The sequence below is a fragment of the Panthera leo genome, chromosome C2 (assembly GCF_018350215.1).
Source record: "Panthera leo isolate Ple1 chromosome C2, P.leo_Ple1_pat1.1, whole genome shotgun sequence".
Taxonomy (NCBI): domain Eukaryota; kingdom Metazoa; phylum Chordata; class Mammalia; order Carnivora; family Felidae; genus Panthera; species Panthera leo.
Window position 1 is genome coordinate 6,354,094 of NC_056687.1, and position 23,555 is coordinate 6,377,648.

Below are 23,555 nucleotides of genomic sequence, written 5' to 3' on the forward strand. Positions count from 1 at the left end.
CGGATGGCGCGACTCTCAGTTTCAAGGGTTTCGCATCCTCGAAGAGAGCGATCTTTCGTGGGGGGCCCGTGTGCCCCCCGTTCGAGAAACGTCCATTCCGTGAGCCCGAAGAGGGCGACCCCGCCGGATCCCGCTGCGCGTCCCGGGCTTCTGGGCATCCGCGTGGCGAGGCTTCGTTCCGCCCGGGGGCGCGGGAACCTGTCCCCACCCCCACCGCGCCCCCGGCCGGCCCCCGCCCCGGCGCGCCGCCCGACCTCCGCCCCGGCGCCCGCCCCGCCGCGAGCCCGGCCGCCGCGCCGCCGCCTCACAATGGCCGGGGACCGCCTCACCGCGCGCAAGGATCTCAGCCACGCGCGCTCCCCGCCCCCACCGGCCGCCCGCCCGGGCCCCGGCCTTCGCCCACCCTCCACGTTCCCCTCGCGGCGCCCCTGAGATGAAGGAGAAAGAGGCACGGCTCGCCGCTCTAGTCCCGGCCCCATAGTCGGTCGGACGGGGGCGCAGGGCGGTCGCCGCGCGGGGACTACTTTCCCTCTCGCGGAGGGACTACTTCGCGGAGGCATCGGCGTGGCGGCGCGCACGGCATGGCGGCGGCGGCGGCGCGCCAGAGGTAGAGGGACGCCGGCCCGCTCAGGCCTCGGCGCGGCCTACACGCTTCGCTCGCTCGCTCCCGCCCCGCGCCCCGCGCCCGGCCATGGCGGAGCCCTCGCCCGCCCGACGCCCGGTGCCCCTCATCGAGTCGGGTAAGACGCGCCGCCTGCGCCCTCCCCGCGGCGCCCCCGGCCCGGCCCCGGCCGCGGCCCCCTCCCCGCTGCCCTGCCCGCTCTTGACCCGACTCTCCGTCTTCCCGCAGAGCTGTACTTCCTCATCGCCCGGTACCTATCGGCCGGCCCGTGTCGGAGAGCCGCCCAGGTGAGTGCGGGCCCCGCGGGCGGCGGCGGCGGCGGCGGCGGCGGCCGCGTCCCAGCCCCGGCCCCGCTGCCGCCGCCTGGGGTCGCGGGTGGAGGGCGTCGGGTGGACCCGGGTGCCCCCCGCCTCCCTAACTGCGCGTCTCGTCGGCTGCAGGTGCTGGTGCAGGAGCTGGAGCAGTACCAGGTCTGTGCTTCGTGGCGCCCGCCGCGCCCGCCCCGCCGCGTCCCCTCCGTGCTCCCTCCCTACCCTGCCGGGGCCACTCGCCCAACTCCCCACCCCAGCCCACCCCGCGGCCCCCCGCCCGGCCCCGCGGCCCCCAGCCCGGCCCCGCGCGGTGGTCACTCGTGTGCGTCTGGTGTCTTTGCAGTTGCTGCCGAAGAGGTTGGACTGGGAGGGCAACGAGCACAACAGGAGCTACGAGGAATTGGTGAGATTTTTGACATTTCTATCCCCGTGTTTCCGAACATCCGCTCCCCGCCCCCTTGTCGGGGCTCTGGCTCTTGGGGTGAAGCGATCGAGCCGTGCTCGGGGGGGCGTCCCGGGATAGCAGGACTCCCTCGGGAGGTTTTGTTTTGTTTTGGGGTGGTGGGTTTGTTTTGGCAGGAAACGGCCCCGGGGGGGTGGCGGGTGGAAGGTGGGGGCGACCCTGTACCGCGGTTTGCGGTGGGGTGGGTCCCCAGGTGCGGCTGCCTATGGTGAGAGCCGGGGGCGCGCGTGCGCGCGTGCTGGGGTGGGGGGGCGGTGCGCCAGCCATTCAGTGAGCTGCTCTCATCCTTCTGTTTTCGTGCCCGACTTGTAACTCGACCTCTGATTGGTCTTCCCTCCTTTGCCCCGCCCAGCTCTTCTAACCACTTGTTCCCTAGGAATAGAATCATTGGTGTCTGAAAGGTGAAGTGTTCTTCTGTTTAGCGTGTTTTTCTTTTCCCTCAGCAGCGTAATAAAAATCTTGCTGCTGTGACAGTATGCAACTCCTCCAGTACTTTTGCCTCTCTGAACTGTACACTTGTTGAATGCCTTAGAAAACTTTTGAGTTTTTATATTGACCTTGCTGTACTTAATGTAGGCTCTATGCAGTTTCTCGTTTTAGAGCAGCATTGGCATAGATTTCAGTTTTCTTTTTATTGTACTTTGTCAACTTTTTTAGTTGCGCTCACAACATAGAGTCCTTTTTTAAAAATGTTATTTAGTTGAGAGAGCGAGAACTCGCGTGCTTGCGAGTGGGGTTGGTGGGGAGGGGCAGAGAGAGAGAAGGAGAGAGAGAATCCCAAACAGGCTCTGTGCTGTCAGCGCAGAGCCCAGTTTGGGCTCCATCCCAGGAACTGTGAGATCATGACCTGAGCGGAAATCAAGAGTTGGACGCTTAACAGACTGAACCATTGAGGCGCCCCTAGGTTCGGTTTTGTCCACTCATTTGCCCTTAGTGAAATAAAACATTTTTCAGAAAAATATTTTTGCCAATTGGTGTATTAGGAAAAAGGGTTTCTTAGTTGCCAAGCAATATCGGCATCTTGTATGAGCCATATAACTGATGACCAAACAAAAACTCTGGAAAGATCTTTTACTTATGACAGTCATATTATCTGTAACGGAATTTGGTAGGATATGGTCACCATTCTTGGATTAAACAAAAGGACAAAAAGTAAACGAGGGGATTTATCATCTGCATATGAACGGTTAAGTATCATTGACACTTAAAGTATGGAGTAACAAAGGATTCTGTTTCAGTTGTCAATTTTGTTTACTGGTGTGGACTTTTTATAATTTTTTTTTTTAATGTTTGTGATTTTTGAGAGCGAGAGTGTGTGAGCAGGGGACAGGCAGAGAGAGAGGGAGACACAGAATCCGAAGCAGGCTCCAGGTTCTGAGCTGTCAGCACAGAGTGGGATGCAGGTCTCCAACTCAACAACTGCGAGGTCATGACCTCAGCCGAAGTTGGATGTTTAACTGACTGAGCCACTTAGGCGCCCCGGTTTAGATTTTTTTAAAAGCAAGCACTTAAAATTGAATATTTCCAAGGAAGATTTAAAAAATTCAGCATCATGGCAGAGGTTTTGTTTTCTTGAATTTCTTATTTTGATATTTAAGTCTAGGAAATGTTTAAAGGACTATTCATTGTTTTACTTCTATTGATAAGAGAAAATCACTTAAATCTTGAGACGCTGTAACTACTGGAAAATGCACTTTTTTTTTTTTTTTAATTTTTTTTTTTTTTTCAACGTTTTTTTATTTATTTTTGGGACAGAGAGAGACAGAGCATGAACGGGGGAGGGGCAGAGAGAGAGGGAGACACAGAATCGGAAACAGGCTCCAGGCTCCGAGCCATCAGCCCAGAGCCTGACGCGGGGCTCGAACTCACGGACCGCGAGATCGTGACCTGGCTGAAGTCGGACGCTTAACCGACTGCGCCACCCAGGCGCCCCTGGAAAATGCACTTTTAAAATTTGTGTATGTTTTTGGCTTCTTTGTTAGAGGTGCTTAAAACCCCACTTTTAAAATTCTGTTTAAAATTATCCTAGTTCTCTTTGGTATCTCCCTGTGATGTGCAATGCCCTGGGTCATGTCTCATCACCTGGCTCATAGGGTCTGGTGGATAATGTCCTTTTTGTCCTTTACCTTCTCCCGCCTCCACCCATTCCTAGCATTAAGTACGAAGGATGAACTTCTTGTGTATAGGAGAGTTATTCTTTTGTCAGAGTAAGTGAGTAGCTGCTAGTTCTCCAGAGTCTGCTCTTTTTTTTTTTTTTTTTTTTTTAAAGTTTATTTATTTGAGAGAGAAAGCATGAGCAGGGGAGGGGGAGAGAGAGAATCCCAAGCAGGCTCCACACATTCAATGCAGAGTCTAGTATGGGGCTTGAACCCCATGAACTCTGAGATCGTGATCTGAGTGGAACCACCCAGGCGCCCCTGCTTTTCATTTAATTAAGAAGTATTTCAGATATACACAAATAATAATGTCATGAACCATTTTTGCTATTTTTACTTTGGCTTCTACTTGAAGTATTTTTTTATAAATTACCAGTGCAAATCTTCAAACATAGAAAAATAGTGAAATGAACCATACTACTTATCAACCTTGTGATTAGCAAAGAATGTTGCATCTGTTACCTCACTCCCCTGGGCTGTATTGTTTTAAAGCAAATACCAGACATTCCTTTATTTTATTAGTTAATATGCTGAAGTATTTTAAAGTAAATCCCAGATCTTACATGTCTTCTCTAAATTCTGCATAGCGCATCTTGAAAAAATCGAAGGGCTATTTCTTAGACCACCGCAGTGCCAGCATCACACACAATCCAAAGAATAATGTTCTTTGATAATGTGTGCATGTAGACATTACACTTAATCTGTAAGTGTAGATCTATATATATGTCTATATGTGTCTAGATCTATATGTCTGGACATTACATTTATATATCTAGTCCCTACTCAGATTTTCCTTTTGTTCCTTGGATTTCTTTTCTTTTGTTTTTTTTTTAAGTTTATTTATTTATTTTGAGAGCGAGAATCTCTCCGTGCAGAACCCAACTCAAGGCTCAAATCCATGAACTATGAGATCATGACCTGAGCTGAAAGAATTGGACGCTTAACCAACTGAGCCATCCAGGCGCCCCTCCTCGCATTTCTTTTTATATTTAGTTCAAATTGGTTTCAGGCAAGGTCCACGTGTTGTACTGAAGTTACTTTCCATCTCTTTTTTATCTTCCATAGTTTTTGTTCCTGTGCTATTGGTATTCTGAAGACATTTGAGATAGCCTGTAGAACCCACATTCGGGTTTTGTCTGATAGTTTCCTTATGCTTTTTGTTTCTTTGTGTTGTTTAATTTACTCCTTTTTCTCAATAATAGTCCTCATTCTTGGATCAGAGTCATCTGGGGAGCTTTGCAAAATCTGGATGCCCGGGCCATGTTCCACACCAGTTAAATCAGAATTTTTGTGGTGAGGCTGGGTATCACTATAGTTTGAAACATTTCAGGTGATTCCAGTGTCACTGTTGACAGAGTTATAGTTTATCTTAGACTTGGGACTATGTTATCATTCCAACCCGTACTTTGGAAGCAAGAGTATTTTTGATACTTAAGACAATTGAGATTCTTTATCTCTCAATACCTAGCCCTGCGTTAGCAGTTGGGCCTGTGAATTCATAAAATGTAGTTCAGATTTTTATGATTTATAGGTGGTGAACACAAGAGAGGAAGAAGGAAATGGAGCTATAGAGTGGGGCCCAGGAGTGAGGAAGGACTCGATTTGTAGAGGAGCATGTTTAAATGAGGCGAATGTGATTCCATAGACTTCGTAATTTAGTAGTGTGCAGTTTTATAGGCCACTGTCTTCCTTAACCAGTAAATAAAATCTGAAAGTCCTTCTATTGGAGTTTATCATTAGGGGATTTATTGTCATGCTTTTTTAAAAAAAATGTTTGAGGGGCGCCTGGGTGGCTCAGTTGGTTAAGCGGCCGACTTCGGCTCAGGTCATGATCTCACGGTCCGTGGGTTCGAGCCCCACGTCGGGCTCTGTGCTGACAGCTCAGCCTGGAGCCTGTTTCAGATTCTGTGTCTCCCTCTCTCTCTGACCCTCCCCCGTTCATGCTTTGTCTCTCCCTGTCTCAAAAATAAATAAACGTTAAAAAAAAAAAAAAATGTTTGAGTAGCCCTATAGCACAATGAAGATTTAAAAGTTATTTGTATTTAAATATGCAGTTTATTAGAGTTATAAGTAGTAATTTTTCTTAAGTCTTTAAGTTACAAATCTTATAAATTTAGTGATATTTCTAGAAACAAGTTTATTTTATTTTTTAGTGTTTAATTTGTAATGAGAATTTAATCTTAAGATATTTAACACCACTTAATTGTCTTAAATTTTCTTGGGCATTTCACACTATGTTACAAATCTATGATTATTTCAGTCCCCTCAAGATGGCTAACTTTGTCAAATGTGTTGCCTTTTTTTTTTTTTTTTTAAGTTTATTTATTTATTTTGAGAGAGAGATTCCCAAGCAGGCTCTCTGCATTGTCCGTGCAGAATGCAGTGTGGGGCTTGAACTCCCGAACTGTGAGATCATGCCCTGACTGGGCATGAAATCAAGAGTTGTATGCTTAGCTGACTGAGCCATCCAGGTACCCCTAAGTGTAATCTTTCTAAAATTTAACTTCTGTAAATATATTTTAAATTTACTGTAGTAAATTATTCTTTTTTGCTCTGCCAAACATTAAAAATAGTTCAGTCATTACAAAACTTGTTACTATATCAGAATAACTAATTGGCACCAACATATCAATACTTCTTTTTTTCATTTCTTAGTTGTCGATCTTCTTGGGTTATGAATTAACTCCCCAAATCAAGGCGGGGGTGGGGAAGCAGTATTGCCGTCGTGAACTCCCTACTGGATTAGGGAATCAGGCTTAAGGTAGATCATAAGGCTAGACTTGGAATTTGGGTGCCTAGTTAGATAGACTCTACTCGAGTGTCAGGTTGATCCTTTTTAATGGCAAACTTCCTTATTTACCTATTTAAAACAAAAACAACTTTATTGGATAACTGTATTGTAACTGACTCCACTATTTTGTTTTCATTGTGGGATTCTAACACTAACCTCTTTCCTCTGGGGATTCTGCATTTCCTTTGTAGTTGACTATAGCGATTTATTCTATAGGCATTTCAGTGATAATTTGGGAACACTTGATGATCATGGCAATATGATGACAAGTTACTGCCTAGCAATGTAACGTTATAGACATTAGAAACTTGGGTTTTTGTGCCGGGTATATGGGCTGTAATCCTGATTTGTGCTGCCTAGCAGGTGTTTAATCTTACGCAGTTTGTTTATTATTTACTTATTTTTTATTTATTTTTTAATGTGAAATTTATTGTCAAGTTGGTTTCCATACAACACCCAGTGCTCATCCCAACAGGTGCCCTCCTCAATACCCATCACCCACCCTCCTCTCCCTCCCACCCCCCCATCAACCCTCAGTTTGTTCTCAGGTTTTAAGAGTCTCTTATGTTTTGGCTCCCTCCCTCTCTAACCTTTTTTGTTTTTTCCCTTCCCCGCCCCCATGGTCTTCTGTTAAGTTTCTCAGGATCCACCTAAGAGTGAAAACATATGGTATCTGTCTTTCTCTGTATGGCTTATTTCACTTAGCATCACACTCTCCAGTTCCATCCACGTTGCTACAAAAGGCCAGATTTCATTCTTTATCATTGCCAAGTAGTATTCCATGGTGTATATAAACCACAATTTCTTTATCCATTCGTCAGTTGATAGACACTTAGGCTCTTCCATAATTTGGCTATTGTTGAAAGTGCTGCTGTAAACATTGGGGTACAAGTGCCCCTCTGCATCAGCACTCCTGTATCCCTTGGGTACATTCCTAGCAGTGCTATTGCTGGGTCATAGGGTAGATCTATTCTTAATTTTTTGAGGAACCTCCACGCTGTTTTCCAGAGTGGCTGCACCATTAGGCAGTTTATTTAATCTCTACCTCAGTTTCTTGAGCTGTGCAACAAAGATGATAGTAATTGTATCAAAGCATTGGTAAACATGGGGAAAAAATGGCCTTCAGTGCCCGGCATACAGTAATAATCAGCATTTACAAGTAATGCTGGTAGAACAAAAGTCATGATTGTGTAGCCTGCCCCTTCCCTTAATTTATATTGGTAGGATCTTAATGAGATAATAAAATACAGTCTCTCTGAACTCTTACGTCTAAATGAATGATACCTGCCACTTACCCCTTTATGGATGAACACAATGTGGGATGGGGCACTGATGGTACTTTGTAGCTCAGTGCTGAATAATGGTAGTGCTGTTGCTACGTGTGAGTCACCCAGCCTTGACTGTGCTCCTTTATTTTAAGCCCTACTCCCAACATGGGGCTTGTACTCAGTATCCCGAGATCAAGAGCATGCTCTACTGACTGACCCAGCCAAGCACTCCAACTGTGCTACTTTGAAAGAATAGTTATTACTTTGTTTTCAGAGGCTCACCTAATCATAACATTTATTTGCATCTAAGGGACAAGTCACATGACTTTTTTCCTTTCAGATCTTCTAAATACTACAGATTGTTGCCAGCTAGTTCTGTTGGTTTCTGAGAAAGACTGGATAATCTCCAAGTGTGACTGTAGAGTTGTCTTTTTTCTTTTTCCAGTTTTTTATTTACGTATGTTGTTAGGTATATACAAATAGATAATTGTTATCTTTCTCTTGAATTGACTTCCCCTCTTTTTTTTTTTAAGTAGACTTCATTTTTTAGAGCAGTTTCAGGTTCACAGCAAAATTGAGCAGAAGGTAGAGATTTCCCCCTGTAAGCGCAGTCTCCCTCATTATCCGCATCCCTCAGAATGGTATGTTTGTTGCAGTCGATGGAGCTATATTGACCCATCTTAATCCCCCAAGTCCTTAGTTTCCATCATGACTCTCCTATGTTTACATTAGGTACTCTTAGTGTTGTACCTTTTGTAGGTTTAGACAAAAGACACGTACCCACTAATAGAGTATCATACGGAGTAATTCTGCCCTAAAAATCCTCTGTGCTCTGCCTGATTATCCCTCCCGCCCTCTCAACCACTGATCTTGTCCCTGTTTCCAGAGTTTTGTGTTTTCCACAATTTGACTTTTTGTTTTTAATTGGGAAGCGTTCTTTATCTCATAAAAGCTTCTCACCCCCAAGTCTGACTTGGCCTCGCTTTACTACAGCCTGCCCAGCTTTCTTTCCATTAGTGATGGTATAGCACATCATTTTTTGTTTTCTCTCCTTTTAGTAAAGCCGTTTCCCCATGTGCTCGTTTCTAAGTATGGTTCCTGTAAACATAGGGTTTTATTATTCAGTCTTCTAGTTAGAGTCTTCAAACTATTTGCAATTTAATTATATAATTACTTAAAATTGTGTGAAGTCTACCAGGTACCTGTTTTTATATGTGTTCCATCTCTTTAGTACTGCTCTCTTTTGGATTATTACACTGTTCTTTATTGCTTTCTGGCTATATACCCTTTTATTATTATTTTAGTGGTTACTCTAGAGGTTACAAGTTACTTCACCACTTCCCAAATCAAGAAAGTTAAAACTGTTAGTTGATAACCTTTTGTCTTTTGGACTGTTATGGTATTTTATGTATGTTATGAATTTTCCAGATATTATTGCTGTAGTTTTAAAGTTGATATTCATTTGCTTACCCCCCTGTATACCTTTCCTGGTATTTTTAGTTCGTTCTTGTCTTCCCATTTGTCTTATCTGTGATTATTTTTCTTCAGTCTGCACAACTTATTCTGTCATTTCTTTTAATGAAGTTTTGTTGGCAATGACTTTGGTTTTCCTTTAATTTTCCCTTTTAATTTTTTTGGTCTGAAAACATTTTTGTTTTTATTTAAAAATTTTTTTTAACATTTATTCATTTTTGAGAGACAGAGAGAGACAGAGTGTGAGTGGGGGAGGGGCAGAGAGAGAGGGAGACACAGGATCCGAAGCAGGCTCCAGGCTCTGAGCTGTCGGCACAGAGCCTGACGCGGGGCTCGAACTCACAGACTGTGAGATCGTGACCTGAGCTGAAGTTGGGACGCTCAAGCAACTGAACCCAGGTGCTCTGTTATGTGTTTATTTTTAAAGATTGTTTTATTTATTTTTTAAGATTTATTTATTTATTTTGAGAGAGAGAGAGTACAGCACGCAAGCAGGGGAAAGAGAGAGAGAGAGATGGAGAGGAAGAATCCTGAGCAGGCTCTGCAGTGTGGAGCCAGATGCAGGGCTTGAATTCATGAACCGTGAGTTCAAGACCTGAGCTGAAATCAGGAGTCCTAACGCTTAACAGACAGAGCCACCTATGGTGGCCCTTAAAGCTTGTTTTAAAGGTGAAATTCTGATTGGTGTGTTTTTTTTTCCTTGTAGCACTCCATATTAAAAAAACTGGCATTCTTACTATTTCCCCTTTCAAGATAATGCTTTTTTTCCTGGTTGCTTTTTAAGATTTTCATTTTGCCTTTGGTTTTCAGCAGTTTTACTGTGATATGCTGTAGTTGTTACCTATTGCTGCATAACTGGCTACCCCAAAATACAGTGCCTTAAAACAACGCAGATTGTCTTTATCCCACGGTTTCTGTAAATCAGACTTGCAGGCTCAGCTGAACCGAGTCCTCTCAGTCCCTCTCAAGGCTGTAATCCAGGTGTTGGCCAGATCTGGGTTTCAACTGAAGACCTGACTGGAAGGGTCTGTTTCCAAGCTCACATAGTTTTTGGCTGGATTCAGTTCTTAGAGGGGGTTGGACTGAGAAGTCTCAGTTCCTCCTTGTCTGTTGGCCGCTCTCAGCTTCTTGCCACTTGTCCAAAATGGCAGCTTGATTCATCAAAAGGTGAAAGCGGAATAGGCAATAATAGTCTGCTAGTTAAGACAGAAGTCATAGTCTTCTGTAACCTTGCAGGGGAAGTGGTATCGATACCCTCCGTGTTAGCTGTATTCTGTCAGTTGTAAGTAACCTACTCAAGGGGAGGGGATTGCATAAGGTTGGCAGTGCCAGGAAGTGGGGTCATTGGAGGCCACGTCAGAAGTTGCCTCCTCCAGGCATGTAGGTGGTTTTCTTTGCATTTACTCTGCTTGAGGTTGTCCGAACTTCTTGAACCTATAGGATATCAAATAGTCTCGTGTGTGAAGTTCAAAATGGGGGGGGGGGCACCTGGGTGGCTCAGTTGATTGAGTGTTCGGCTTCAACTCAGGTTGTGATCTCACCGTTCGTGGTTCAAGCCTTGTCTCAGGCTCGCTGCTGTCAGCACAGAGCCTGCTTCGGATCCTTTGTCCCCTTCTACTCTGTCCCTTGCCTGCTTGCGCTCTTTCTCTCTCTCAAAAATAAATAAGCCTAAAAAAAAAAAAAAAAGTCCCAAATGAAAAGAATGGAAGAATGAGGCAGAAGAAGTATTTTGAAGAGATAATGGTTGAGCATTTTTAACATCTGGGGCCTTCTCTGGGACCACTGTTGACTACTTCCTCTCTTGGTTACGGATCACGTTTTGCTTTGTTGTGTATCTCCTCCTCTTTTGAAGTATGCTGGGCTGTTTTGTGTGAAAACAGTAGAGGTTTAGGTAATGTAATCGGTCTCGGTAAAGGATGCCCCCTTTTCTCTCAAGTTCTTAGTGCTGGGGCTGAGTTATCTACGTTGTGTCGTGTTTGGTGGTCTTGGGCTTTGTGGCAGCTGTAGTTGCAGTCAGTTCATTGGCATCCACGGTTTAAGGATGGGACCAGGACTTGCCTCTCCAGCAGAGTTTGGGGTTTGGGCACAGGTGAGATTCCTGGGATGTCTGTTTCATAGCCAAGTTGCCAGCTTCCCAAACTTTGTAAGATCTTGCTCTGTTTTATAGCCCAGTTGCCGACTTTTTTGGGTTGCTGAGGTCTCTTTGCTTTCCAGTTCTGCCCTCGGCTTTCTTTCTACTCTGCTGTCACATCCCTAGCGTTCAGAGGGTCTCTGGGGTGCATTTGCAGTGGACAGGGGGCTCCCCCAGCTGTTCCGCATCCCGTCTTTCGCCCCGTGCAGTTGGTGACTCTGTCCCGAGGCCCCAAGCATTCTCCTCCTCAGGCATCAGGCATGATAGCCGGCAGGTGGCCGTGAAGTTTAAAAGGTTGGCAGGTTTTTCCTTATTCAGTTTTTCCTGTCTCTCTGCTACAGATCAAAGCAGCTGTGAATCTTTTTCTGGTCACAGATGGGCTCACCAGTTTCTGGGGTGGAGTTGATGCAGACGTGTTTTCTCAGCTCAGTGATGGGTTAAAACATTATTTTTAAGCTAAACCAACCTGTTCTCATTGTTCAAGTGAGGGCAGTAGCTTCAGACATTATCTCTTTTTAATGGTTGGAATGTGTGACTACATTCGGGGCATGTAACTGCAGTCTTCTGCGGGTGCACCTGTCCTTCCTGGCAGTAGTGGGTTCTCAGTGTTTATTGAAGGAGTTAAGGTGGCTTAATGCTCAAGGTGTGTTTTCTAAGAACCAATAATCATCACTAATTTGGTTATTAAATGATTTTTTTTTTGGTACGATCTTTTATTAAAATCTCTCAGGTCTGCGCTTCATTTGTAGGTCAGAGCGACTTACGGCACCAGAATGGCTGTGAAACATGGAAGTTATACGTCTTTTTTTTTTTTTTTAAAGCTCTTTAAACCATTTCATTAGGAGCGTACAAAATAGAATCATTCAGTGATTATTTACTATCTTTCCTTTATTATGTAGAAGTGGGAAAGTGGCATGTTGAGCACAAAACTTTTGTGTTAATGTTATGTAGTAACCATAGCAGCATAGGATGAATTATGCGTGGGGTATTCAGAATTTGGCGGAGGCTTTGACTTTGCTTGTTATTGGTAATGGGGTGGGTGAGTGACATTTGGATGTTAGACTCTAGCTACTTAGAAAAAATTCTCTATGTTGATTTTTTTTTTATTTTTGAGAGCGAGATCGCACGCGCGTGTGGTGGAAGGGGAGAGGGAGGGAGACAGAAAGATCCGAAGCGGGCTCTGTGCTGAAAGCAGACAGCCTGATGTGGGCTCGAACTCGCTGAACCACAAGATCGTGACCTGAAGTTGGATACTTAACCGACTGAGCCACCTGGTCACCTCTCTCTATGTTGATTTTAATCGGTTTGCATATATTTGGCTTTAAAAACTTCCAGAGGCCACTTTGGCTCTAAGACTTGTGATGCTCCTTAATTATCTTGTTACTTGGCATTTTTCTTAGGATGCAGGAGAGCCGATTGCAGTGATGCAGTGATACGGGGAGTTGTGACCCTAGACAGCCTGGGTTCTTACTTTTAGCTTTGCCGTTTATCAGCTCTTTGGTTCTGGGCAGGTTCTTTGGTGTCTGTGCTTGTGTTTTCTCACCTGTAAAATGAAGGTGAATAGTTTGGAGGTATAGTAAGTTAGCGTATATAAAGTTCTTAGAACAGCATCAGGTAGTAATCACCGTGTTAAGTGTTAACTATTGTCAGTAGCGAAGAACTGAATTAGTCAAAACCTTAAAATACTTAGAAGTGTGCCTTGTACGTTGCAAGTGTGTAGTATTACCTATTGTTTTTGCTTAGAAAGTACCTTGTCCCAGGTCCCATAACTAGTTAGGTACGGCTGTTAGCCACATTTCCTCAGGGTCAGAAGAGTCTGGCACCCTTCTTATTCCAGTATTTGTTAAACTCTCATTGGTACGTTTGAGGCTGGATTCCACGTTGAGAGACTTTTGCTTGAGAAAGACTTTGTGGTAGAGCCTCAGTTTGTTTTTTATTATTATTTTTAATGTTTATTTTTTAATTTACATCCAAGTTAGTTAGCATATATAGTGCTATAATTTCAGGAGTAGATTCCAGTGATTCACCCCCTATGTGTAACACCCATACGAGTTGCTCATCCCAACAAGTGTCTTCCTTAATGCCCCTTACCCATTTAGCCCATCCCCTCACCTACAACCCCTCCAGCAACCCTCTGTTCTGTTTTTAAGAGTCTCTTATGTTTTGTCCCCCTTCCTTGTTTTTATATTATTTTTGCTCCCCTTCCCTTGTGTTCATCTGTTTTGTATCTTAAATTCCTCATATGAGTGAAGTCATGTGATATTTGTCTTTGACTGACTAATTTCACTTAGCATAATACCCTCCAGTTCCATCCACGTAGTCGCCAGTGGCAAGATTTCATTCTTTTTGATTGCCGAGTAATACTCCATTTTATATATGTACCACATCTTCTTTATCCATTCACCCATCGATGGACAGTTGGGCTCTCTCCATACTTTGGCTGTTGTCGATAGCGCTGCTATAAACATTGGGGTGCATGTGTCCCTTTGAAACATCACACCTGTATCCCTTGGATAAATACCTAGTAGTGCAATTGCTGGGTTGTAGGGTGGTTCTATTTTTAATTTTTTTGGGGAATCTCCAGAGTGGCTGCACCAGTTTGCATTCCTACCAGCAGTGCAAAAGAGATCGTTAGAGCCTCAATTTAAAGTCTTAAGTTTTGTCTATATTAAATTTAGCTTCTATTTATATGTAAATGTTCGAAGATGTTGATAGTGGTCTTTCTATAGGGGTATAACTAAAAAGTGATGTAATTAGTTCATTAGTCTTTTCTCTGTAATCTGACCAAAAATTGTCCTAATATTAAATAAAAATTTCTGGGGCGCCTGGGTTGTTCAGTTGGTTGAGCATCCGACTTTGGCTCAGGTCATGATCTCGTAGTTCGTGAGTTCGAGCCCCACATCCGGCTCTGTGCTGACAGCTTGGAGCTTGGGGCCTGCTTCGGATTCTGTGTTGTGTTTCCCTCTCTCTGCCCCTTTCCCCCTCGTGTTCTGTCTCTGTCTCACAAAGATGAATAAACGTTAAAAAATAAATAAATAAAAATTTCTAGTGTTTATTGTAGAATATTTAGAAAATGCGAAAGTGAGAAAAAAAATCATGAAAGTGAGAAGTGTTTATTTTTCTTCATGCTAGACTATAACAAAAATAGGATCTTTAGAAAGATACTATTTTGTGAATTCTTTCAATTTCTCTGGAAAATTTTATCTAACTATTTGCCTGTTGTACATTTGATTGGTTTCTAGTTTTTTTTCTGTTAGTGATTCCATGAATATCAAAGTAAGATCTATGTGTCTTTGCATTTATACATAATTGTCACTTGTCATAAACTTCTAGAAACTTAATCATTGAGTAAAATGGTTTACCTTTTTTTTTTTTTTTTAACTTTGTTTATTTATTTATGTAAGCTCTACACCCACAGTGAGGCTCAAACTCACCACCCCAGGATCAAAAGTCTAATGGTCTTCTGACTGAACCAGTTAGGCGGCCCTCAGTAGCTAATGTTTGAGTCATTTTTTTGCCAAGTACCGCACAAAAGTTAGGAGATTTAACCTGTGTAACCTCGTATCCTTTTAGCAATCCTATCACCTTGTATGTATTGTGATTTCCCAGTTTGAGATGAGTCGGGAAGGAACAAGTAACTTCAGTGAGGTTCTATTCCTAAGGGGCAGGTCCAGCTGAAGGCCGCTTTGTGTGATATTTATTCATGAACGTCTGATGCATTTGTTCAGTAAATGAATGCCTGCTGTAGTCAGAGTTCCGGGGAGACCAGTGTGGATGAGATGGACAAGGCTTCTGTTCTCATGGGGCTTTACACCCTCGGGGTAAAACTGACCTGAAGCAGCAGACAAGCTACTGTAATACAGATTCACAGAGGTGTTAGGGATCGGGAAAGGGGGGGGCAGGATATTTTAGGTGGGTGGGGAGGAAAAGCGCTTATCGATGGGGTAACCTTTGACCTGGAGGGTGGAAAGGAAATCTGGAGCCCTGAGAGAGGACGGGTGGAAAGAGTGGTTGCAATCCGTCTTAAAAACCTGCGTGACCTCTGACCCACCAGTTACAGGCTTAAGACGTTTTTGAAGGAAGTTTGTTTTGTGACTTGACAATTCATCTTTTCTGAATTACCTTTTTATATCTTTTACTTGCTTTTCCACTGCTGTCGTAAGCCATTTTGTAAGAATTCTTCATCCCTAGGTTATTCTTTAGTCTGCTGAGTTCTAGGTTCCTTTCCCAGCTTGCAGGCTGCTTTTTAGTTTCGCTGGGAGGTTTTGTTTTTCCAGAGGTTTAAGATTTTTACTTTTGTTATATCTGTGAATCTTTATTTTGTCTTTAGGGTTGTCCTTAAAGCCCTTCTGTATGCCAAGATTAATATTTTAAAAGGCAGTGTTATGTATTTATTCCTCAATACTTTTTCTAGTCTGTTTGTAGTTTCTCTGTAATGTCTCCATGTTCAGTTTATTTGAGCACGTGGTTGATGTGAGGTATGAATCTACCCTTTTGCAAATTGTCAGTTTGCAAGTACTGTTTGAGTCTTGTCTCCTTCCTCTACAGGGAGCGCTGTCATCATCATTTACTACATTCTTGCTGACTTGCATCTGGACTTTTCTATTCCTATAATATCCAGTTCTATTGTAGCGGTCAAATTTTATATATATATTAAAATTCTTTAAATGTTTATTTATTTGAGGGAGAGAGAGTGTGAGCAGGGGAGGGGCAGAGAGAGAGTGAGACACAGAATCTGAAGCAGGTGAATAGCACAGAGACCGACGTGGGCCTCGAACTCGCAGACCGAGAGATCATGACCTGAGCCAAAGTCGGACGCTTAACCAACTGAGCCACCCAGGCACCCCTGACTAGGTTTTATTTCTGTTGGTCGTTTGGAATATGACAGACTTCTCAACGAAATGATGAACTAAGTCTGATTAGAAGATGTTTTGCATTAATCTTGAAATCTGTGATCTTTACTATGTTCATGCGGCTGGAATTGTTACTTGATCAGTACTTTACTATTTCATATCTTCTGTAGGCTGTTGCATGTTTAAAATCCATACATTTTGAAGTGTGCCTCTTGTTTTAATACATCTTGTGAAGCAATATTTAAAAAAAAAAAAAAGGTTTGGCTTTTGGGAAGTATTTGTCTCTTCATTAAGTTCCATGTAGGATCCAGACTTTTAATTAGTCTTCACACAGGCTTATTTTAATTATGTTCTGCTTAGAAAATTTAGTTATTTTCACATGGTACAACAGAATAATCTCAAGTGTAATGGTTTCTTTTCAGAACTCAGTTGATTTAAGGATAAAGCCTTGAGTATTTTGCTTTTTGAATTTTGTTCTTTTCAGATGATCTTACTCTATTTGATGGTCTGAACTCCCTGTCAAGGAATATTAGAAGTCGGGTGCACCTGGATGGCTCAGTCATTTAAGGGTCCGACTCTTGATTTTTATTCAGGTCATGATCTCAGGGTTGTGAGATTAAGCCCCTGGCATTGGACTCTTCACTGACAGCACGGGGCCTGCCTGGGATTCTCTCTCTCCCCCTCTGTCTCTCTGCTCCTCCTCTGTGCATTTTCTCTGTCTCTTTCTAAACATTTAAGAAGGATATCAGAAATCAAAAAATATAAAAAATCTTAGATTTCTTCTGAATAATTTATAATTTGGAAAAGCTTTTATAGTCTAGAAATAGGGGTCATTGTTTTGCTAAGGGAAGAAGAAAATGAAATGAATAGATTGCATAGAAATGCTAACTAAGGATATATCTTCGTTTAGTATTGGCTTAAGCATTAATAGTATTTTCCAGGAAAGTCTCACTTTATGGGATGGCTGGTAGGTGACTTTGCTTCAGATTTGCAGGTTGGTGGACAATGCTGTTATGATTTGTGTGATTGCATTGCATGTGATAACAGCCTCATGAAATACTTCATTTCCTTAGAAGCAGTGGCCTAAATCATAAAGATACATAACGCTTTCTTTCATTTAATGGTTTCTTTAAAGATAGTCTCTGTCTCTTGGATAGGGCAGATTGACGTTTGGTTTTTTCCTTCTCAAACTTCTCGTTTTATTGTTACCATCATATCCTAGAAATAATGGGAAAGAAGGTTCCCCGCCCCCCTCCCCCCCCCCCCCCCCCCCCCCCCCCCCCCCCCCCCCCCCCCCGGTTCTTTTATTAGGGAGCAGAATTTTTCAGGAACATTCTCCTGCCCTAGAAGATTTCTTCTCTGTTTCATTGGCCAGAACTAGATCAATGGCTGCCTAGTTAGGAAAGAGTTTAGAAAAGCGAGGCTCTGCTGAAGTTGGGGAGGTAGTGGCTATTGGATAAGCAAACATGGTCTGCTCTGGGAAGCTAATAAACTCTTTTCTGAATTAAAATAAAAGCTTTTTTTTTCCTTTTTTTCTTTTAAGATTTTGTTTTTAATCTCTACACCCAATGTAGGGCTTGAACCCACAGTCCTGAGATCAAGAGTCGCACACTCTACCAACTGAGCCAGCCAGGTGCCCCAGAATAAATGCTTTTGAATGAAGGATTTTCATGCTAACATTAGAACGTTTCTCTGCCTAGGTACTTTTGTATAAACCGAGGGTTAAGCTCTTTTCCCCTCTTATTTATTTATTTATTTATTTATTTATTTATTTATTTATTTATTTATTTATTTTTGAGACAGGGAGAGACAGAGCATGAACAGGGGAGGGTCAGAGAGAGGGAGACACAGAATCTGAAACAGGCTTCAGGCTCTGAGCTGTCAGTACAGAGCCCGACGCGGGGCTCGAAGTCACAGATTGCGAGATCATGACCTGAGCTGAAGTCGGCCGCTTAACCGACTGAGCCACCCAGGCGCCCCTCCCCTCTTATTTCTTTTTTTTTTTTTTTTTTTTTTTTTTTTTTTTTTTTTTATTTTTGGGACAGAGGGAGACAGAGCATGAACGGGGAGGGGCAGAGAGAGAGGGAGACACAGAATCGGAAACAGGCTCCAGGCTCCGAGCCATCAGCCCAGAGCCTGACGCGGGGCTCGAACTCACGGACCTCGAGATCGTGACCTGGCTGAAGTCGGACGCTTAACCGACTGCGCCACCCAGGCGCCCCCCCCTCTTATTTCTATAACAATATTTATCCTGCCATTGGCTACTAAGCTTGCATTTTTTTTTTTAATTTTTAAAAATTCACTTATTTTTAAAAATATGCCTCATGCGTAGTGTGGAGCCCACAGTGGGGCTTGAACTCACGATCCTGAGCTGAGATCAAGAGTCGGATGTTTAACCGACTAAGCTACCCAGGCGCCCCAAACTTGCATTTCTTTATAAAGGTTAGAAAAGAGGCCAAGAGCTTGTATCAACCAGAGGCTGAGGGGACTTACTTAAGGAAGACGCCAATTTTTAATTTTTTTTTGTGAAAGACCATGCTCCGTATCCCTTCTTGTTTCATTGTTGTATGTTCATTGTATAGGAGTTGTGATGTGCTGTGGTAGTTTACTTAGGCATTTTCCCTTGTAAGTTTCTAGATGTAGTTTAAAATGATCAGGGAAAAACTAAAGGTCAGATGGGTATATGTTATATTTGATCTTAGCCAAAAGGCCGAGAAGCGATCACATAGGTATATATTAAAGATATTAAATATTGGGGTGCCTGGGTGGCTCACTTGGTTAAAGTGTCTGATTTCGGCTCAGGTCATGAACTCGCTGTTCATGAGATCGAACCCCGCACTGGGCTCTGTGCTGACAGATTCACATTCTGCTTCACATTCTGTCTCCCTCTCTCTCTGCCCCTCCCCCACTCGTGTGCACGCTCTGTGTTTCTCTTCTTCTCTCTCTCAAATAAACGGTAAAAAAAAAATATACTGAATACTCATTCTAGATCCTCATTACATGACCGTATCCCAAACTTGACAGAAAAAGCTCCTTTCTCCCATAACTTTGCAGTTACGTTCTCTAGACTCTACTACCACTTTACAGCTGCTTCCCTGGGCTTGAAGAAGCTCATGCTCACCGCATTATTTGGTAATAGTCGTGGTAATATAGTGATCCTGTGATTGTGGCTGAAAAACTTCCTGAGACTAAATTAGATGGTACAGAGAGTGGCTGTTTGACTGTTGGAAGGGACTTAGTTCTGGCCTGATTTCCGAGGACATCGTATAACTGGCTTACTCATTGAAGTTGCTGGTAGAGATTGTTACTATCATTCAGGCATAGGACTTGAAAGTAATGAAGGAACATTATCTATCATATTGATTTGGTCAGTATATCTTTAATAATCTAGAACCATTTTCTGTTTGTTATTTTTGGGACTAGAACTGCATTACTCTCCAGAAACACTTTGTCTTATACAAATGTAGAGTAACAGTCTCTCCTCCCCCCATCTTTGATAGTTATGCTGGAATCCTTAGAAATGTAACGAATCTATAAATCCCTTTATGGGAATCACAGCTGCTGCATGGAATCCATGTTCCTATTAACGCCTGGACTTGGCCTAAGTTTACTTGCCTATGTTGAAACTTCCTGTTATTTTAATGATGAGTTTTACTGCTTCTTCAATTCGGCAGTGAGTTTAGTCCTATAAAGTTTCCCTTCTAGATCATTTAAGAGATAGAATAAAATCATATCCAACACTGGGAAGCACTCTGTCTAAACTTTTCTGTCTCTGTCTTTTCTATCTAGAGAAGTTGTTTTTGGCTATGTGTGTTACAGCTTGTCTTCAAGAGCAAGTGTCCACTCAGGAGACAGGCTTGGGTGTGTAACCTCAAAACTGAAAGCCAATTGAGAAGGACAGATAAATGCTTTCACTCATGTGGAACTTGAGAAACTTAACAGAAGACCATGGAGGAAAGAAAGGGGGAAAAATAGTTACAAGTGGAGGGAGGGTGGCAAACCATAAGAAACTTTTCAATAACAGAGAACAAACTGAGGGTTGATTCGGGGGGAGGGGCAAATGGGTGAGGGACATTGAGGAGGGCACTTGTTGGGATGAGCACAGGGTGTTGTATGTAAGCGATGAACCATGGGAATCTACCCCCAAAATCAAGAGCGTACTGTACACGCTGTATGTTAACCAATTTGACAATAAATTATATTGAAAAAACCTTAAAGCCAATTATGTTAGTTCTCTATCTACCTGAATAGTCAAAATCTTAAAACTATTAGAGTGATCGCCTACTGTATAAGAAGCCATGTTGCCATTGCCCAAATCCTTTTATCTTTCTTAAGCCTCGTGGACACATTATTTAGGTTGATCAGTGTGGAGTACTTCGGTGGGGTTTTGTTTTCAGATTTGCATTCCTGACAGGTTCTTAGATCTGTGATTTTCTTGGCCCTGTTGGAGTTATCTTCTAGTTCCTCCTATCTTTCTTTCCCTTCCCATGATGAGCTAATTATAATAGATTTGGAACTTCTACATGCTGATACTTTGAAGCACAAGAGTGCTAATTAGTATTATGAAACACTTTGATGTCTACCTGAGCTTTGATAGGTCTTTGGGGTTTTGCCTTGGGGTATCTGTCAAGGTAGGAAACATAAGTCTTGTTGAAAAGTTGAAGATATTTTATTTAGCCTCTTCTGTCACTAGTGCTTATGAACAAAAACTTTATATTGAATCTGGGCTTTTTTTTTTTAAATATTTATTTGTAAGTAATTTCTACACCCAACGCGGGGCTTGAACTCAAGAGTCACATGCTCTGTCGGCTGAGCCTGTCAGGCGCCCCGAATCCAGGCTTGTTTTATATTTGAGTTAATGCGTAAGAACCAGAAGTGAGATCTTGAACTATGTTTCAGGTTTTCTTTGGGGCAGCGTTTCTCAGGAGTTTGAAAATGTATGGGGCGTTGCCGGTGTTGTGTGGCATGGGGAATGCTGTCGGCACGGACGGAAGGGAGCCAGGAGTACTGTGTGTTCTGTGCATAAGCACTGTCCAGAGCAGCACTTTGTCTTTGCTCACACGTTGGTGATGTCACAGTTGAGAAACCTCATCTCGTGATTGAGGAACCTTAATGCAGTGTTAAAGTTTAGGACAGATACATTCAGATCAGGTGTCATGAGTTTAACTTACACGGTAGCTTTTGTGTTTTTATTGTTTTGAAGTATAATTGACTTAAAGTGCACATATTTATAAAGGTTCAGGTTGATGACTTTGGATGTGTGTGACACTGAAGAACCCATCTGTAATACCTCCTGCTTTTCTTTGCTCCCTGCCCCCAGCAACGTCTGATCTGTTTTCTGTCACTGTAGATTAATGTGCATTTTCTAGAGTTTTGTGTAAATAAAACCATACAACATGTACTCTTTTTCTGGCTTCTTTCAGCATAATTTTGAGATTTCATCCATGTCATCACGTGTTATTAATGTGTCACATATGTTTCTTTTTTTATTACCGGATAGTGTTCCATTTTACAGATGCACCGTAACGTGTATATCCAGTGACCTGTTAGTGGCCATTTGGGTGTGTCCACTTTTGGGATCTTAACAAGAAAGATGTTTCAGTCATGTGCAAACTTTTTTTTTTTTTTTTTTAAAGAACTTTTAATTACTTTTCTGTACAGAAAATATAATGGTGTCCACTTAGCCCAGTTTGGGGGCCAGTTTTTTTAGGCTTCACCTTTTTCACCTTGGCGATGCGAGCCACCGACTTTGGACCCGGGATGTTGCCTCCCCAGTGACTGCGGGTCTCATCGTATCTGTCATTGTCATTGGTCCCGATAGCTTCCAGCAGCTTAGCCAGAGCTCCTTTTTCTTCTGAATTAACCTGTGGGAAGGTGACAGTGGTGCCCGTCTTCCTGGGGACCAGACACCCCAGCCTGGCCTTCCTCTTGATAACGCGGTAAGGGACCCCCGTCTTCGGACACAGGGCAGGCAGGGAGACAGCCCACTCACTGGGATCCACCTCATGTGCAGTCGCTACCTGCCAAGCCTTCTTGCTTTCCACCAGGGCGGCGACAGTATTAACCCCAGCTCGAAGGACAGGCAGCCTCTTGGAGGGGACATCCCCTTTCCTGATCGCTCTCTTCTCAGCCTGGACCAACAGTCTCTTCTCCTTCTCTTGCTTTGTCTCTGGGCTGTACTTGGGGGCCAGTTTAAGCATTTGAGTAGCCGTTTGCCCATCCCAGGCATGGGTGAACCGGTTAATTGCAGGAGGCACTCTCTTAGACGTTCATAGAGAACAGCCCTTTGTTCCCGCGGCCAGATGTAGCAGGGCCATGTGCACGTACAGACTTCTAGTATGAACATGTGCTTTTCTTTTTCTTGAGTAAATACCTAGGAATAGAATAGCTGGTTAATACGGTAGGTATATGTGCTATTAAACTGCCCAACTGTTTTCTTTCTCTCTCTCTCTCTCTTTTTTTTTTTTTTTTAACTTTTATTTGCATTTATTTTATATAGAATTTACTCCCAGGCTGTATTTGTTTCTTCATTTTCTTCTGGGTTATCTTTTTCGTCTTTGCAGCTTCCTCTTCCAGCTTAGGAACAGTCTGCCCTTTCAGTAAGGATCGTCTCAGTGTGGCAGGGAGAGCTCATCTATGCATTAATCTGACCATGAGCCCTGTAAGCTCTGTACTGCGTCCTGCAGGCTTTGTTTACCTGGATGTGCTCAATGACCAGAGGATCATCTACATCCTTACGTTCAGCATGACTCCGCATTTTTAAGCATGTTCACTAAAAATTGAGCGCTCTTTTTGGACCACCGATTCTGTGTCCAGCCCCACTGTGTGGCCTGGGTGCACCTATCAGCTCTACCGTGGCAGTGATGGAAGGGCACACATTGCTTCTCTAAGGTGGTGTCCTTTGCATACGCATACCCTCGATGGCCTGGGCAGTTTCCCCTGGGTCCTTGAAGTGAACACAGGGATTTGAGCCTCTTGATTTGTGTGATTATGTAGGGTTTCCTGGGTCAAGTGAATAGCGAACCATTTTCAAAGATCACCCCAGGCTGCCTATGGGAAGAGTGGCCAACTGTTTTCCAAAGTGGTTGTGCTATTGTACGTTCCCACCAGCAGTTTCTCCACGTTCTTGCCAATCTTGGTCTGGTCCTTTTGATTTTAGCTGTTCTAACAGGTGTGTAGTAATATCTCATTATGGTTTCAATTTGTTACCAATGAATGGTGCTGCGCATCTTTAGAGTGTGTGTGTGTGTGTGTGTTTGATGGTCTGTGTAAATCTTTCTCCTGTTTTTAAAAGTTAGTTTTGTTTTTTTTTTTATAATTGAGTGTTGAGAGTTTTTTTAGATTCTAGATGCAAGTCGTTTATCAGATAATATGCTTTGCAAACATTTTCCTTCAGTCTGTGGGTTGTTGTATTCCCGCTCTTTTGATGAAAATGGAAGCTGTTAATTTTGATGAGGTCTAGTGTATGGGCTGGTTGCTGTGTGGAT

The 23,555-nt window shown here is 43.2% G+C and overlaps 1 protein-coding gene across 1 annotated transcript in view; it reads left to right on the top strand.

The window, feature by feature from the left end:
- The first annotated feature begins 403 nt into the window (after positions 1-403).
- Positions 404-23,555, top strand: part of BRWD1 (bromodomain and WD repeat domain containing 1) — a 122,439-nt gene continuing 99,287 nt past the window's right edge. The window contains exons 1-4 of the mRNA XM_042956021.1: positions 404-740; positions 851-909; positions 1,063-1,092; positions 1,277-1,336. Coding sequence (XP_042811955.1) covers positions 692-740; positions 851-909; positions 1,063-1,092; positions 1,277-1,336 — 198 coding nt within the window. The 5' untranslated portion in view covers positions 404-691. The remainder of the gene's footprint in view (positions 741-850; positions 910-1,062; positions 1,093-1,276; positions 1,337-23,555) is intronic.